The following is a 15363-nucleotide window of genomic DNA, read 5'->3' as shown; positions in this document are numbered from 1 at the left end:
AGTGCACTGTGTGGTCTAGAGAGACTCACATATGCCTAGTGTCCTCTACTCCCAGAGTTGGTGAATTAAGAACCAAACCATGGGCATCTTAGAGTTAGGGCAACATATGCAGGGTCCAAACCTTCCTCTCCACAGAGAGCTGGTGTTGGGGATTCCTTTTCCAATTGTATGGTGCAGTTCCTGGGGCAGGGTCTGTGCCTGAGTTTGCCTCAGCTTTTCCTGTCCGTTTGATGGAAATATTTTCTCAGTTGCCCTGTGGGTAGGAGTCCATCAACTGGTTTCTGACTTTCAGATGCTGGGATCAAGGTGTTGTAGCCTATCCTGTGAGTTCACTGGGATGACTGTGGAGCCTTAAGGTTGAGGAAGCACAGTATCCACACTACTCCTAATGGGTGTAGCCCCTGGAAGTGTTTGGACACCAGTTTAATACCACCTCTTGTTTTGTGATCTAGAAAGACTGACGTATGCATATCCTTTCTTCTCGCAGAACTAGGAGGTTTAGGATGGAGTCTGCAAGGTGGTAACTGTAAAAGTTGGGGTGCTCAATGTGTGGCATGAACCCCTTCTGGGAAGAAGCAGTGAGATGCATTTTTAAGCACCTTCTCTGCACTGCTACATGAAGAGATGTTTATTTGGCATGTCCATGGGTGAAGGGAGGGTCAGGAGCTTCTTATTCTGCCATGATCTTCTATTTTTAATTAGCACTACTAAAAAGTCACCTCTCTGAATCTCATTTGGAAGTATGCTGTCTTTTTTCTTTGATTGCTTTTGAGAGTTTTCTCTTGTGTTTTCTGTAGTTTCACTTTGATAAGATGTACCTTGGTGTTTATATTTTTATTTATCTTGTTTGGGATTTGTTGAGCTCCCTGAATCTGTGCATTGATGTCTTTTTTTTTTTTTTTTAATTGTGGAAAATAGTCAGTCATTGCCTCTTCAAATATTGTTTCTTCTCTAATCCCTCTTTCCTTTCCCTCTGTTGCTGTTTTACAAAGTATTTTTAAAACTTTAGTGGCTTAAAACAGCAACCATTTTATTAAACTGCTGGTTCTGTGAGTCAGGAATTCTTGACTAAGTAATAGTCTTGCTCCTAATGGTGTTGAATGAGGTCACTCAGTGGTATTCAGCTGGCATCTGGGCTGGGAGGAAAGGCTCAGCATGGTTTACATGTCTGGAAAACAAGGCTCAGCTCAGACTCTTGACCAGAGTGCCTACATGTGACCTGTCCAGAATGGTGGCACCAGGGCAGTTAGTCTTCTTATATAATGGCTGCCTTCTTCCAGAGAGAGAATCTGAAGAGAACCAGATGTAACTTGCACGGTATTTTCTGACCCAGCGTCAGGAATCACACACCATCACTTCCACCACATCTATAGGTCACAAATGACTGCCCCATTCTATTGGTCACAAACAACTCATAATGCCAGCCCAGATCAAGGGGAGGGAAATTAGACTCTACTTCTTGAATGGGAGAGTGTGAAGGTCGCAGTTCACGAGAGCGTATAGGACACGGTATATTGGCACATTCATTTTTGGAAACACAGTCGGCCGTAGTCTTTGATAATCTTGTTTGTATTTTCCATTTTATAAAATCTCTACATGTTGCATTCCATTGTATTTCCTTTTTACTTACCTACCAGTTCACTAATTCTTTCTACATGATGTGTAGTTGTTTTAATAATTGCATTTGATGATTCCAAGATGTTAGGTCTGTGAGTTTCTTCTTCTTCTGTATGGTTTCTGTTACATCTTGCTTACTTTTTCCTGTTTCCTTTTGTACCTAACGTGTTTGTTATCTGAAATACTTATGAAAATGCTTTGTGGCCTGTGATGTTGGTTTCTTTTCTTAGAGAGGTTTCATATATATTTTTTTCTTCCGGGAAGATGTGTGGGGACATTGCCAACCCAAAAGTGGCTTAAATTATGATCAAGAATAGCAGTTTCATGGACAACACAAATGACAGAAAACTGGGCTATAAGTCAATGGAGTGCAAATTAACTGGTTCACTATTACCTTGAGGATGCTGCCCTTTGGGGACCCAGCTTAAAGTGGGGGTAGTTAACATCTACTTTCATTTCCCTGGTGGTCCCATCAAGTGTTATTTAAATGCTATCCGTCTGTTTATGACTCCCAAATTTATAACTTTAGCACAGACCTCTTCTCTGGATTTCAGGCACATATATATCAACTGCCTACTCAACATCTCAATTTGGGTGTCTAATGGACATCCGAAGCTTAATATGTGCAAAACAGACCCTTGAGTGTTTCCTCAAATAAATCTGTTGTACCTCAAGCCTTCCATGTCTCAGTAAATGACACCATTATCCACCTACTTATTCAGGACAAAAATTAAAAAATTTTCTTTGAGTCCTCTCTCCCCATTCTCCCCATAGTCAGTTAACAGCCAGCCCTGTGTGCTTATCTTCAAATTATACCCAACATCTTTCTATTTCTTTCCATTTTCATGACCACCACACTGGTCTAAACAACTGTCTTCTCTTATCTGGATGACTGCAATGACGTCTTAACTGGTCTCGCTGCACATGGATGCCATGTTACACAACTCCATATAATTTATGTCTCCTGGAGTTTGGACATGCATGAAAGGCCTGCTTTTACCTCCCTTCATGTATCATTTACTAATTCATTTAACATATTTATTTGAGCACTTATCACGTGCCAGGCACTGTTCAAGGTTCTGGAGATATATCGTTGAATAAGACCTTCAAATTTTGTGCCACTAATGAGCTTACCTTCCAGTTGGGGAAGATAGACAATAAACAAATAAACATATACTATTTCAGGTACTAGTAAGTATGTGGGAAAAGAATGGTGGAAGCTACATTTATATACAGTGTTCAGGGAAAGCCTTACTGATAAAATAACATTGAACAGCAGCCTGAAGGAAGTAAGAGAGCTAGCATTAGAATATCAGGAGAAGAGAATTTCAAGCAGAGAGAACAGAATGTGCAAAGGCTTAGAGACAGGAGCATACCTGGTCCGTTTTAGGAGGAGCAAGGGGGCCAGTGTGGCTGAAGCTGAGTGAGAAGAAAACAGTGGCAAGAGATGAGAAAAGAGAGGTGGCAGAGGGTCAAATACCACAGGGACTTGAAAGCAATGGTGAGGGCTTTTGAATTTAGTCTGGGTGAGATGGAAATCCACTACGGGATTGGGAGTAGAGAACAATGATCAGAATTACAATCTGAAAAAATTATTTTAAATTATGTTGGGAAAAGACTGTATGAGGGCAAGGTTGGAAGCAGCAAGTCCAGTTAAGAGGCTGTGGCAATAATTCAGATGAGAGTTGATGATGGTTTAGACCAGGATAGTGGCCATTGAGATGTAGCGAAGAGGCTGGATTGTGTGTGTTTGTGTGTGTCTGTGTGTCTGTGTGTTTACAGGGTTTATTTTTATTATTTTAAACAGCCTTTTATTGTTACAGATGCAGTGCATATGCAGTGTAGAGAATTCAAATATATAGACAAATAACATTTAAATAATAAATACATTACTTTTACAGCATCTAGTGTAACACTTTATTGTATGTCCTCTCTTGCTTTGTAACCTGCTTTTTTTTCCAGTCAACCATCTTCACCTTTCCATTTCAGTACATTTTCATCTCGTCCAATACTCAGTGCATTACCAAATTCTGGTTATTTTTTGAAGTTATAGCCAACAGTATCCTCTGAAGAATTAGATGTGCGTGTGAGAGAAAAAGAGAAATTAGGAATCACTTCAAAGTTTGGGGTCTGAGTAACTGAAATGAAAGAATGGCTTTTAACTGCCATGGAGAAGGCTGGGCAAGCACCAGTGAGTTCAGTAGAAAGATGAGGGAAAAGTGATGTCACAAACACCGAGTGAGAACATGTATCAAGGACGGAGAGTTCAATTAAGACGAGAACTGAGAATTAGTACTGTAAAGCTCAACAGTGACCTTGAAAATGTAGTTTTATAAAATAATGGGTTTGAAAGCTTTTTTGGAGTGGGTTAAAGAGAGAATGGGAGGAAACGATCCAAAGGCAGCAAATAGGAACAATTACTTTAAGACGTTTTCTGTCAAGATAATGGGAGAAATAATAGCATTCCACTGACTCCTGCTCCTCTCCCACATTGCCCCCAAATTCTTCATTGTACTCCAGTCATATTTGTCCCTTTTTGTTTTTCAAACGTGCCCAACTTCTTCCATTCTTAGGGCCTTTGCATTATCTGGTCCCTCTGTCTCTTATCATGTAGGTCTCAAGTCCACAAAGAGGGTTCCTCTGAGCACAACAGCTAAAGCAAGACCCCAGCCGCTGCCTACCACACTCCAATGTCTGGCATATAGTACGTGGTCCATAAGTATTTGTTGACTGATTATCCTTATTTTTATCTTCCAAATGTCTCTGTGTGGGTAATTTTAGATGGGGGAGGGGGAAGGAGTGGGTGGTGGGGAGAGATTGGACAAGGGACATAAAGAATAATTACGATTTGTAACAATATATATGCTGATAATATTGATTTGATCAACATATCTCAATGTTGAATCCCCAAGATATGTATAATCGATTTTGATTCAATAAAAACTTTAAAAAACAAAAAAACAAAAAAATTTCTCTGTGCTTTCTGTCCCCTGACCAACATCCCTCTGCTTCCCTAAAAATCAAATCCTCCCACCTTGCCTTCTGGATCCCCAGTACCATGGAAAACAACCTCTTTACCACACACCTCATTTCCTCTTTCCTCTCTCAGGGCTCTCATGACAATAAGATTTCCCCTGCAGCTCACAGCTGCTCCCCATTGCCGTTTCCTGACCCTGACTCCTCTGCCCTCTTGTAAACCCCTGTCCCCTCCATCCCAGCAGCGTAAGTATGACACACCATCCTGTTTACCATCCTCTAACTGTCGTTGTTGCTGTTATCATCTAACCTCCCATTTATTCCTCAGCCTCATCTAGATTTTGCCACCGAGTCCTCAAGTTTCTCTATAAAGCAATCTCTGGAGTCTCACTGCTGCAGATCGGGTGTGCCTTTTCTACCATTTCAGCACCGAGTAAAGCCAAAGGTCACAATATTAGGACAAAGTAATCGTGAATGGACTCATACCTGTTTCTCAGAATAGGGGGGGATGTACTCATGCCATAATCCCACAGCCGCTCCACTGCAGCAATAAAATAGTGTCGCGTTCGCTTTTGAAAGCTGCGGGGACCCTGATTTTCATCTTCACCATAAATGTCAAAATCTTCCCTCCTCATTTCAATTGAGATGACATCATCATAGTCACTTTCTTCTTGCTCCGACTGAAAAGTACTAAGGGTTATTTCCCTTTGATGGCGTTTCAAGACAGGTGAGTCTTGAGAGCATAACCTTTCAGTCCCTCCTTGCTTTGCCCAAGTGGCTTCTCTTTGGGGCCTATCTTGTCCCTCATTTATTGCTGCTATTGCATGATTGCTTTCACAAGGGTTCAGGGAAAAACTGGTGCCCTTTTTCTTTAAAGCTGTGTTTTTTGGTGACTTCTCTTGGGATTTCCACTCTTCTTTTGGTATCTGGGTAGCATATTGGTAATCCCAAGGAAGAGGACCCAGTAGCTTGGAGGGAGTCTTTTCAAAGCTTTCTGTTGCCTCTTTCAGAAAGGGCACTTTTCCAGGTCTATTTGCTTTATTCTGTTTAAGAGCTCTCTGTGAGTTCTGAAGAAGGATCTTTTCCATGCGATCTAGGTGGCCAGGAGACCCACTGCTACTTTCTGTAGGGAAAAGTTCTTCCTGATGAATGTGAACTTTAGGATGCAATTCAACTTGGCCAGATTCTTCAGGCAAGCCTGGTTTCAACAGAACAGTGTCCTCAAATTTCTTGTATGTGACTGTGTTTCTGGTACTCGCCCACAGGGAGCTGACCTGTCTTTGATCTCTAAACATCTCCAAGGTTAGGACGGCTAAAGAAAGGTTATTTCTTTTGGATCCTTGTAAGGAACGACTGCTTTCTTGGACCCCAGAACTTCTCTCTCTAAAGCTATAGTTACAGTCTGACGCTAGAAGATGAGAAGAGTTGTCTTGGGATGGGACCCTGGTCAGATCTGTAGGTCTAACAGGTGGAAATGCTGGTAGCTTTGCAACTGGTAATGTAGACCTGTTTGTCTCAGTGATGCCATGACTCCTCATAGGACAATCTGATAAGGGGGGCTGAGTAATGGCCTTTTCCTCCTTCTTGTATTCTATCTGCGTGAGGGTGCCCTGGGTCAAATATTTCATGTTTTGGGACCACTGGATTGAACTATCATCCACAACTAGTCCCTTATCAAGATCTATTTCTTCTACTGGGAGTCTGAATTGTTTCAAAGTCCGCTTACCACGCTGAATGATAACATTCTGCTGGCTTGAATTAGGAGACGTCGTTGTGATGTTTATGTACTTCCCTATCATTTTCTTCGTTTGATTTCTCAAGCCTTCCAAGTTTGCTTTCTCCTCTCTTTTTGAGAAATGGGTGATGTGAGTCTCTGCTCTGTTTGCTGAATTGTTTAATGAACTGGTGTTTTGAAGTATTGGCTTATAAACCCCCTTATCTAAACCAACAGTTTGCCTAGGGCTCGGTAAGAAAACGCTCTTTAGAAAATTCTTAGTGTTAGTCACTGTGTACACCTGAGGCAAAACTGCATTCTTTTGGATTAATGTTTTATTCCTTTCTATATCTTCCTGATATTTTTTTCCTTCATTGTGTGTATTATTTTCTTGTACATTTGTCAAGTTAGTAAGAAATATGTTCCTCCTGCTTGAAACAATCATCTCTTTGAGTCCTGTGTCCTTTGTAAATTCATCCTCTCCTACCATCATTTTATTCTTCTCTGACAACAAATTCCGATCTTTCACAGATTTTTCTGACCCTAAGGATATTAATTGTTTTGGACCAGGCCCTTGCCCAGAGTTCATGGGGTTCTTTTCATGGGTCCTTTTTGTCCAATTTGTTGATTCTGGCAGGAACAGTATCTTGAAGAATGACATATCTGGATTTTCTGCATCTGGTGGTACAGAGTCCTCTTTACTTTGGTGGACCATTTTCATATTTTTTGAGGAAGCAGATTTATTTGACACATGATTTAGCCTCAACTCTGTAGTATTTTTGTCCATAAACATTTCATCATGAATCAAAGATGTCACTTCTTCAAGCTCAGTATCACTTTCTAATATAGTATCTCGCCAGACTGATGTATTATTCTCAGTTAATAAGGTTGCACCATCAATGTGAGTCTTTCCAATATTTGCTGAATTAGTGGATGCCTTGGGGTTTTTTAATAAAGAAATATTAACTTTAAATAAAGCATTATATTTGGTAAACAAAGCAGGTAAATCAGCTCTTTTCTCTTTAAATAACCTATTACTCTCCATTAATGATACATTTTTTCCCAGTGAGTTTTCTTGACTATTTATTAAGCCTGCTTCTAACAACTTGGAATCATTATTTCTTTCACTCAAGTTCAGAGGTACATCAGACCCAATAATGGGAGATAGATTTTTGCCAAATACGGTGGTGCCTAATTGACTACCAAAGTAAACTGGCATATTTGGGGTTCCGAAGGAACCTGTCTTTTCAGTACCTGCTGCCAAGTTGTCTGATGAAATTGTTGGTGAAGTCATTAGATTATTTGATGAACTAAAATCTTTTAAATCAATTTTCTTCAACTCTGCTGCTATAGTTGTTCCCAAATTCTCATTTAATCTTAATTGGAGGCCTGGCTCAGGAGTAAATATTAAGTCCCCACTGTGTTGGAGCTCTGGCATGAGGCGTGCCACTTCAGATGGGCCCTTGTTACTGTCTATTGCTCCAGGTGAATGATCATCAGGAATAGCCTCATACGTGGCTTCTTGGAGATCAGATAAAGATAACCCATGTGGAGTAGGACTCTGTCCCAAGAGCATCAACAAATCATTAGAGGAGACACTTTGTACTTTAAGCATCTGTGCTCTCTCTCCAATCTTCTCTATGTCATTTTCTGGAATTGTGCCAGTTTCGAGTTGCTTTTGCCTAGTGCTAGGGTGCCTTGAATTCTGGGAGAAGCTTCTGGGTTCAATGACATTGCTTTTACTCAGCGAGTAGGTTGGAATATCTTCATATGTATCTTCATAATAATCACCAGTGTTCCGTTCACAACTAGAAACCTTCAGCAAGGCTGTCATGCCTCTGTTCCGAAAGTCTGAGTTGTGGCACCCCAGAACCCACAGACCTGGAGATGATGAAGAATAAGACTCTTGTTACTCATAACCCAGGTTCCAAGCAAGTTATGTTTTAGAGGTTCTCTCCCATTCTCAGATAAATGAAAAATACTAGTTAGCACCATTATATCACAGGTCACTGGGTTAAATTCCTGACACATGGAACAGTCTAACAATGGTGGTAAAAGTGGTTTTTGCATTGCTGCTATTGTGCTATGCCTGTGTGTGACCACAGGAAAGAGATGATTAAAACTGAGTAGATATTTGGATAGAAATGGAGAAGTGTAATTAACATACACAATAGTGGAGAGTCTTAATAGTCACATGGAACTCTCTGATGATGACAGTGACTTAGGAAAGTTTTTACACAGGCTAGGTGTTGTTGCTATACAATATAGTGGCACCAGCTCTAGAGTCAGATTGCCTAGGGTCAAATAATAGCTCTACCAGCTATCAGCTGTGTGACTTTGAACAAGTCACTTAAGCTCTCTGAGCTCCAGTTTTCTAATTTGCAAATGAAGCTGATAGTATCTACCCCCTCATATAATGCATTGAAACTTCATAACACAATGCCTAGCATACACCGTCACCAATTTTCAGGATAAGTAAGCACAAGGGAGCAGCACTTAGGTTTAGGATCCACCTAATATAAAACCCCACCACAGTTCTAGCAATATTAATTTCTACCATGAACAGGATTAGCTGAGTGAATGCATGCAATGAATTATAATAGGTCAATTCCATGGTGATAAAGTAGATGCATAAGGATAAGGGTCAAAATAAGCTTTTACCAAGCTACCCATTGGCTGACTCAACAGCCTTGTTATCTCACATGGTCTTTGCGGGCAAGATATTAACTGCATCCAGCTTTCCCTCACAGGGAAGCCTTTCCCAAAAGTTTATTTCACAGAGCCCTGTGAAATAATGGGATGTCCACAGAAATGTGGTCAAACACATTTTGGAATCACAGCACATTGCATTCAATATGCAGCCAATCTATCAATCAAATGGGAAAGGAAAATAAAAAATTTTTCTAATATACAAGGAGTCAGAAAATTTAGTTCCAATGAAGCCATTCTCTCGAAGTGATTACAGAATGTTCACCACCAAAATGGAGGAGTATATCAAAAAAGAGTTAGACATGGAGTCCAGGGAACCAGGTACCTATACTGGGGGAGGGTGAAGAAAAGTCCCAAATTCATAACTGAGCCTCAGGCCTAGAGGGAACCAACTCAGACAGGAGCCCGATGTAAGTCTCTAAGCAAAAAAGAGTATGTTATATGATGGAACTCCTGAAAAATAGTATAACTAAAGGTAAGACATTATAGGAAGAACAGGAAAATAATTAGAAGTTCCAGTTAAAAATGAAAAAACGGAAATGTAATGCTATTTGGTTCCTCAGTGAACAACAGTTACATAGTCATAATAATGTGAATTCAATAAAAATGGGGACATAACTATATCATAAATTTGGATATTGTGAGCCTAATTTCATGATATTTGAAGCACATTTTTGATGATGTAAAATTATGTTGGGTTAGAGTATACCAGGATTGGAGCAGAAATGAATAATTTAAACAAAGCTTCTGACTCTTAAAATTCCACTGTTATAACTGAGACCAAACCAATCTCTTCCTTTTCCTGATGAGGACAGTAATTGGGTAGGAAAATGGGTAATGGATCTCAACAAACAGATCTAGAATGACATGCACTAAAATGGTAACAGAGCTTAACTAAGAGAGGCCTAAAATTGGGAATGGTGATAAAGAGGGACTCTAGTTATACCTGCATTGGTTGAATATTTGTAACGAGAACATTTTCTTGTATGACATGGGTGACAAAATATAAATTTAAAATATTATAATTAATTCATAAATCTCAATCCAAGAGCTTAAAGAGTTTGTTCTGTGATGAAAAAGTCAATAAAATAGATTAGCAAATAGAAATTAATAAATTATATATATATATGTATATATGTATATAACATTTGAAATAAGAAAGGAGATATAATCACAGATATGAAGAAAATGAAAAGAATTATAATTCTTTTGGTGATACCTCAGCTTCCAATATCCTCCTCCAACACGTGACATAGACATAAGAAACCTAGCCAAGTTTGGGACTTGGTCAGCACTACAAATATACAGATCAGCCTCCTGCCTCTGTGATCTAACCAGGGCTTTCAATGAACTAATCGACTCTGTAAACTGTTATCCAATCTTAGAACTAGTTCCTAACAAAGTAATTCAGACAGACAGAACCCAGCTGATCACAAGCCTGCACTGGCAGTAAGAAAAAGTAAGAGGAGAAAGGCCATCATAGGAGAATAGAGAAAAAAACCCAGTAGAAACTAGAAATTAGACTTGGATTAGCTTTCCTTAACCTTTCTTCTAGCTGTTGAGTTGAGAAGGGAATTCAACATCCACCAAGTGGACAGAGAGATAGGCTAAGAGCAAGCCACTCATCCTGTCTGGTAACAAACCTTGATCAGGACATGTTTGTACCTTGTTTGAGGATGAGAGCAAACAACAACAGGCAACCTATAAAAATATTGCTGAACAAGGAGAAGTGAAGAGAAGTCATGAAACTCAGAGGAAGTACCTACTTCTGAAAGTAATCTACTGTAGATTCCAGAGGAAAAGTGAGAACAAAAAAAACTTGACACACTAAAATAAACACAAGAAGACATAGCTTCCATAATTTAAGACCACAAACATATGGCATCTATAATTTAAGAGCACAAAGAGTATACACAAGGTGAAATTGTAATTCAGCTGGATGAAATAGAAAGGAAGAATTACAAAAAAGTTTAAGACATAGTAGAAGATGACAAGTTTTGTGTGTGTGCATGTGTTCCTATAAGACTTTATTTACAAAACAGGCAGCAGACTGGACTACCCAAGGGCCATAATTTGTCAATTCCTGACGTAGATGGTCATCCATTGTGCCTTTCATGGAGCTCCAAAATATGGTCAGTTTTTAACATGGTGGAGAAAAGTCTAGCATTTCTTCCCACTCCTTCAGAAATTATCCCAAAGAATGAAAGACAGAACACAGACTCTAATTAAACTGGAAGATATTTGAAGCCATGAAAACACAAAACAGAGCAAGTGCCTTCAACATCAAACTGGTATCAGAAGGTTCAAAGAGTGGATGCCCATGGTCTGCAGGCTTCAGAAAAGTCCATGAGAGCATACTTCTTCATAGTATCACACTTTGATATTAAAAAATAAAAAACCCAGTCATTTAGTGCAAAAATGAGATCAAGGTATACAGGCTAGCAACAGTGACTTTGCTGGACTTCTTTCAGCACAAGTATGAAGAGGTGAAAAAGATGGGGCCTGAACAAATAATCACATAGAAAAGTCATTTTGCAGTAAAAATCTCTTTTGTAAGTGGTGGAGGGGAAGAATGAGATTCTGAGATGTAAACAACCCTACAGCCTTGATCTTGAAGGATTAAGGAGAAGTAAAGACTTAAAACTCACAGTGCAATTATTTATCTGTCATAAAGAGAATTCCTGCTAGCCTGAAACTCAATTCCGGTGTTTCATTGGCATATTCACTTGGACATTCTGCAAAAGGCTTATTTAGAAGTAACACCTCAGTGACAAATGATAACAAAAAAGGAACAAGATAAAAGGAATATATGAACAACAAAAACAAATAGAAGAAGAGCACTAATCAGAATAATGTTGCCAGGGAGCAGATGAAACTTGTACCCAAACACGTCACCATAATTTTAATCACACTAATGAGATGACCATATCTAAAAACTAAGAGCTTAATGTAGAGCTATGAGAATTTAGAAAAGACATATAGACCAGTGGAAAGGAATGGAGAATCCAGAAATAAACCCTCACATTTGTGGTCGATTGATTTTCAACAAGAGTGCCAAGACAATTTAATGTAGTAAGAATGATCTTTTCAGCAAATGGTACTGAGTCAACTGGATATCTCATGAGGTTAGAAGAAAGGGAGAAAGAAAGAAAGAAAGAAAGAAAGAAAGAAAGAAAGAAAGAAAGAAAGAAAGAAAGAAAGAAAGAGAGAGAGAGAGAGAGAGAGAGAGAGAGAGAGAGAGGAAGGAAGGAAGGAAGAAAGAAAGGAATGAAGAGAGAGAGAGAAAGACCCCTTCTTCACACCATACACAAAAATTAACTCAAACTGGATCACAGACACAGAAATAATAGCTAAAACTTTGAAACTTTTAGAAGACAATATAGAAGTAAGCGTTTGTGACCTTGGACTAGGCAAAGCCTTCTTAGATCTGACATCAAAAGCCCAAGTGACACAAGAAAAAAAGAAGATAAATTGTGATTCATCTATAGGTTTATCAGTTGGCTCAAGATAGCCCAGAAAAGAATTATTGAAGTGAAAATAGGGAAATAGAAGTTAATCAAACTGAAAAACTAGGAGAAAAAAAAAATAGTGAAAAAACAGACAACCAAACCAGAACATACCCAAGAGACATATCTGTAATTGGAATCTCAGAAGAAGAGAAAGAGAGAAATAATAGAAGAAATATTTAAAGAGATAGACACAAGTGTTTTCCAAAATTGATGAGACACCAACTCATGAATTGAAGGGGCCCAGAGAACATCAAAGAAAATAAATGCACACACATGTGCATGTGCACATGCACACACACACACTACCCAAGTGTAGAATATGCATAAGGCCTATGTACTTCACAGGGCCTGGTTTTCCAAAGCCTTGCAGTTTCAAATATTGACCTTACAAAAAACAGGAAATTTTCCCCAGGCTATTGAGTCTCTGTTGTAAGATAAAGAGTTGTAACACAGCAAGGTTGCTGGCTCAAAGACAGACAGGTTACTGATTGATATGTAAAGATACTGGGAAATTGCTGTAAGAAGAGAATGTTTGCTAAGATCAAGCTTTTGTTGGTGGATCAACTTAATAGCCTAATGGAATGTCATCCGACTTGTTTTTACTGAATGTTACCAGCTTCTACTATTAAACCTGTTAAAACTTTAAGCCCACCTATGTCTCTTCCTGTAACTTCCTGGGCTGGAAAATAAATACAGGAAGAGAACCCCAATTTGTAGTTAATTTCCCAAATGGAAGAATTCTTGCTCTTGAGGGTTCTGGGAGATTAACCACTTCGGGGTCTCTCACTGCTCAGAAGAGATGGGCTTTGAGTAATCCTTTGCAGTTCCGTCACCCAGGGGAAGAGGGGTGACAAATCCATGGGGTCAAAGCAACACCCAAGCTTAGATACATCATATTCAAACTGCTGAAAACGAAAGCAAAGAAAAAAGCCTAAAAACATCAGATTTTTCCCCTTAAATATACATTATATACAGATGAACACGGATGAGAATTATAGCAGACTTGTTGTCTGAAACTATGCAAGTCAGAAACAATGGAGTAGCACTTTTAAAGTGCTGGGGGAGAAAACAATAAAAGAAAACTATCGGGCCGGCCCGTGGCTCACTCGGTAGAGTGCGGTGCTGATAACACCAAAGCCCTGGGTTCGGATCCTATATAGGGATGGCCGGTTTGCTCACTGGCTGAGCGTGGTGCTGACAACACCAAGCCAAGGGTTGAGATCCCCTTACCGGTCATCTTTAAAAAAAAAAAAAAGAAAACTATCAACCCAGAATTCTAATCATATTAAAAATATTATCCAAAAATTCAGGAGAAATAATGGCTTTTCAGACAAGTAAAAACTAAGAAAATTAATTAGCCAGCAGACTTGCATTACAAGAAATGTTAAAAAGACACACTATAAATATCAGGGCACAGATAGGTTGAAAGTAAAAGAAAGGGGAAATATATACCACACAAACCTTAACCAAAATGAAAGTGATGGAAGTACATAAATTTCAGACAAAGCAGATGTTTGATCATATGTGCACTCAGGTATTGATATTCAACACTATGTCCCACAGATATGTACAATCAATTATGTTCCAATAAAAAATAAAATTAGGAAATTTTACATTAAGAAAAGCAAATGTTTGAGGCAACAAGTGCTACTTCGGACAAAGAAGGGCATTTCACAATGATAAAAGGGCTAATCTAACAAGAACACATGACAATCTTAAATTTGTAAGCACCTAATTTCATTTTGCCTCATTTATTTTGAAACACTTATTAATAAGTATTAAAAAAAAAACTCAATGATCATAGTTAGAGATGTTAACATAGTTCTCTCAGTAACTGTAAGAAGCAGACAAAGTATCAGTAAACTCATAAGGATTTTAACAACATGCTAAAGCAACTTGACATAATTGACAAACACATAATATTCCACCCAACAACAGAAAACATATTTATTTCAAATGCAAATGGGCCATTAGTCAAAGTAAACTATATGCTGGACATAAAGCAAGTCTCAACAAATTTGAAATGATGTATAGAGTATGGTAGGCAACTACAGTGAAGTAAAACAAGCAATCAGCAACAGAAAGATAACTATAAAATCCCCATATGTTTAGAAATTAAGTTAAATGCTTTAAACAAAAAACTATGGCTAAGAGAAGAAATCACACTTGAAAGTAGAAAATATTTCAAATTCAATAATAATGAAAACATGATTTATCAAAACTTGTGATATGCGGCTAAAGCAGTGTGTAAACGAAAATTTATAGCTTTGAATGCACTTTTAGAAAAGAAGAAATGTTGGAAATCAACAAACTGAGTTTTCATCTTAAAAAAGCCAAGAAAGGGCCGGCCCAGTGGCTCACTTGGTAGAGTGCGGTGCTGATAACACCAAGGCCCCGGGTTCGGATCCCATATAGGGATGGCCGGTTCGCTCACTGGGTGAGCGTGGTGCTGACAACACCAAGTCAAGGGTTAAGATCCCCTTACCGGTCATCTTTTAAAAAAAAAAAAAAAAGCCAAGAAAAAGGAAAATCAAATCCAAAGTATTGTAATAATAATAAAGAATAAAAATAAATAAAAGAAAAAGAAGAAAACCCTCAATATAGAAAATCAACAAACCAAAAATTTAGTCCTGCAGCAGGATTAGTAAATTTGATAAACCTCTAGCAAAGGCAATAAATTTAGGGCCGGCCCGGTGGCGCACTGGATAGTACGCCGCTTGGGAAGCGCGGCGGCGCTCCCGTCTGAGGGTTCAGATCCCACATACAGACCGGCTCCCGCTCACTGGCTGAGCGAGGCGCGGGAGCAACACCGAGGCTTGCGAGCCTGGTGCCCGGCCC

The 15363-nt window shown here is 39.0% G+C and overlaps 1 protein-coding gene across 1 annotated transcript in view; it reads right to left on the bottom strand.

Annotated features, from left to right (window-relative positions):
- Positions 1–15363, bottom strand: part of LOC103608021 (coagulation factor VIII-like) — a 65832-nt gene that overhangs the window by 16587 nt on the left and 33882 nt on the right. The window contains exon 10 of the mRNA XM_008592465.1: positions 5080–8188. Coding sequence (XP_008590687.1) covers positions 5080–8188 — 3109 coding nt within the window. The remainder of the gene's footprint in view (positions 1–5079; positions 8189–15363) is intronic.

Source organism: Galeopterus variegatus, unplaced genomic scaffold, assembly GCF_000696425.1.
Source record: "Galeopterus variegatus unplaced genomic scaffold, G_variegatus-3.0.2 Scaffold7952, whole genome shotgun sequence".
Taxonomy (NCBI): Eukaryota; Metazoa; Chordata; class Mammalia; order Dermoptera; family Cynocephalidae; genus Galeopterus; species Galeopterus variegatus.
This window is presented reverse-complemented; position numbering and strand designations above follow the sequence as displayed.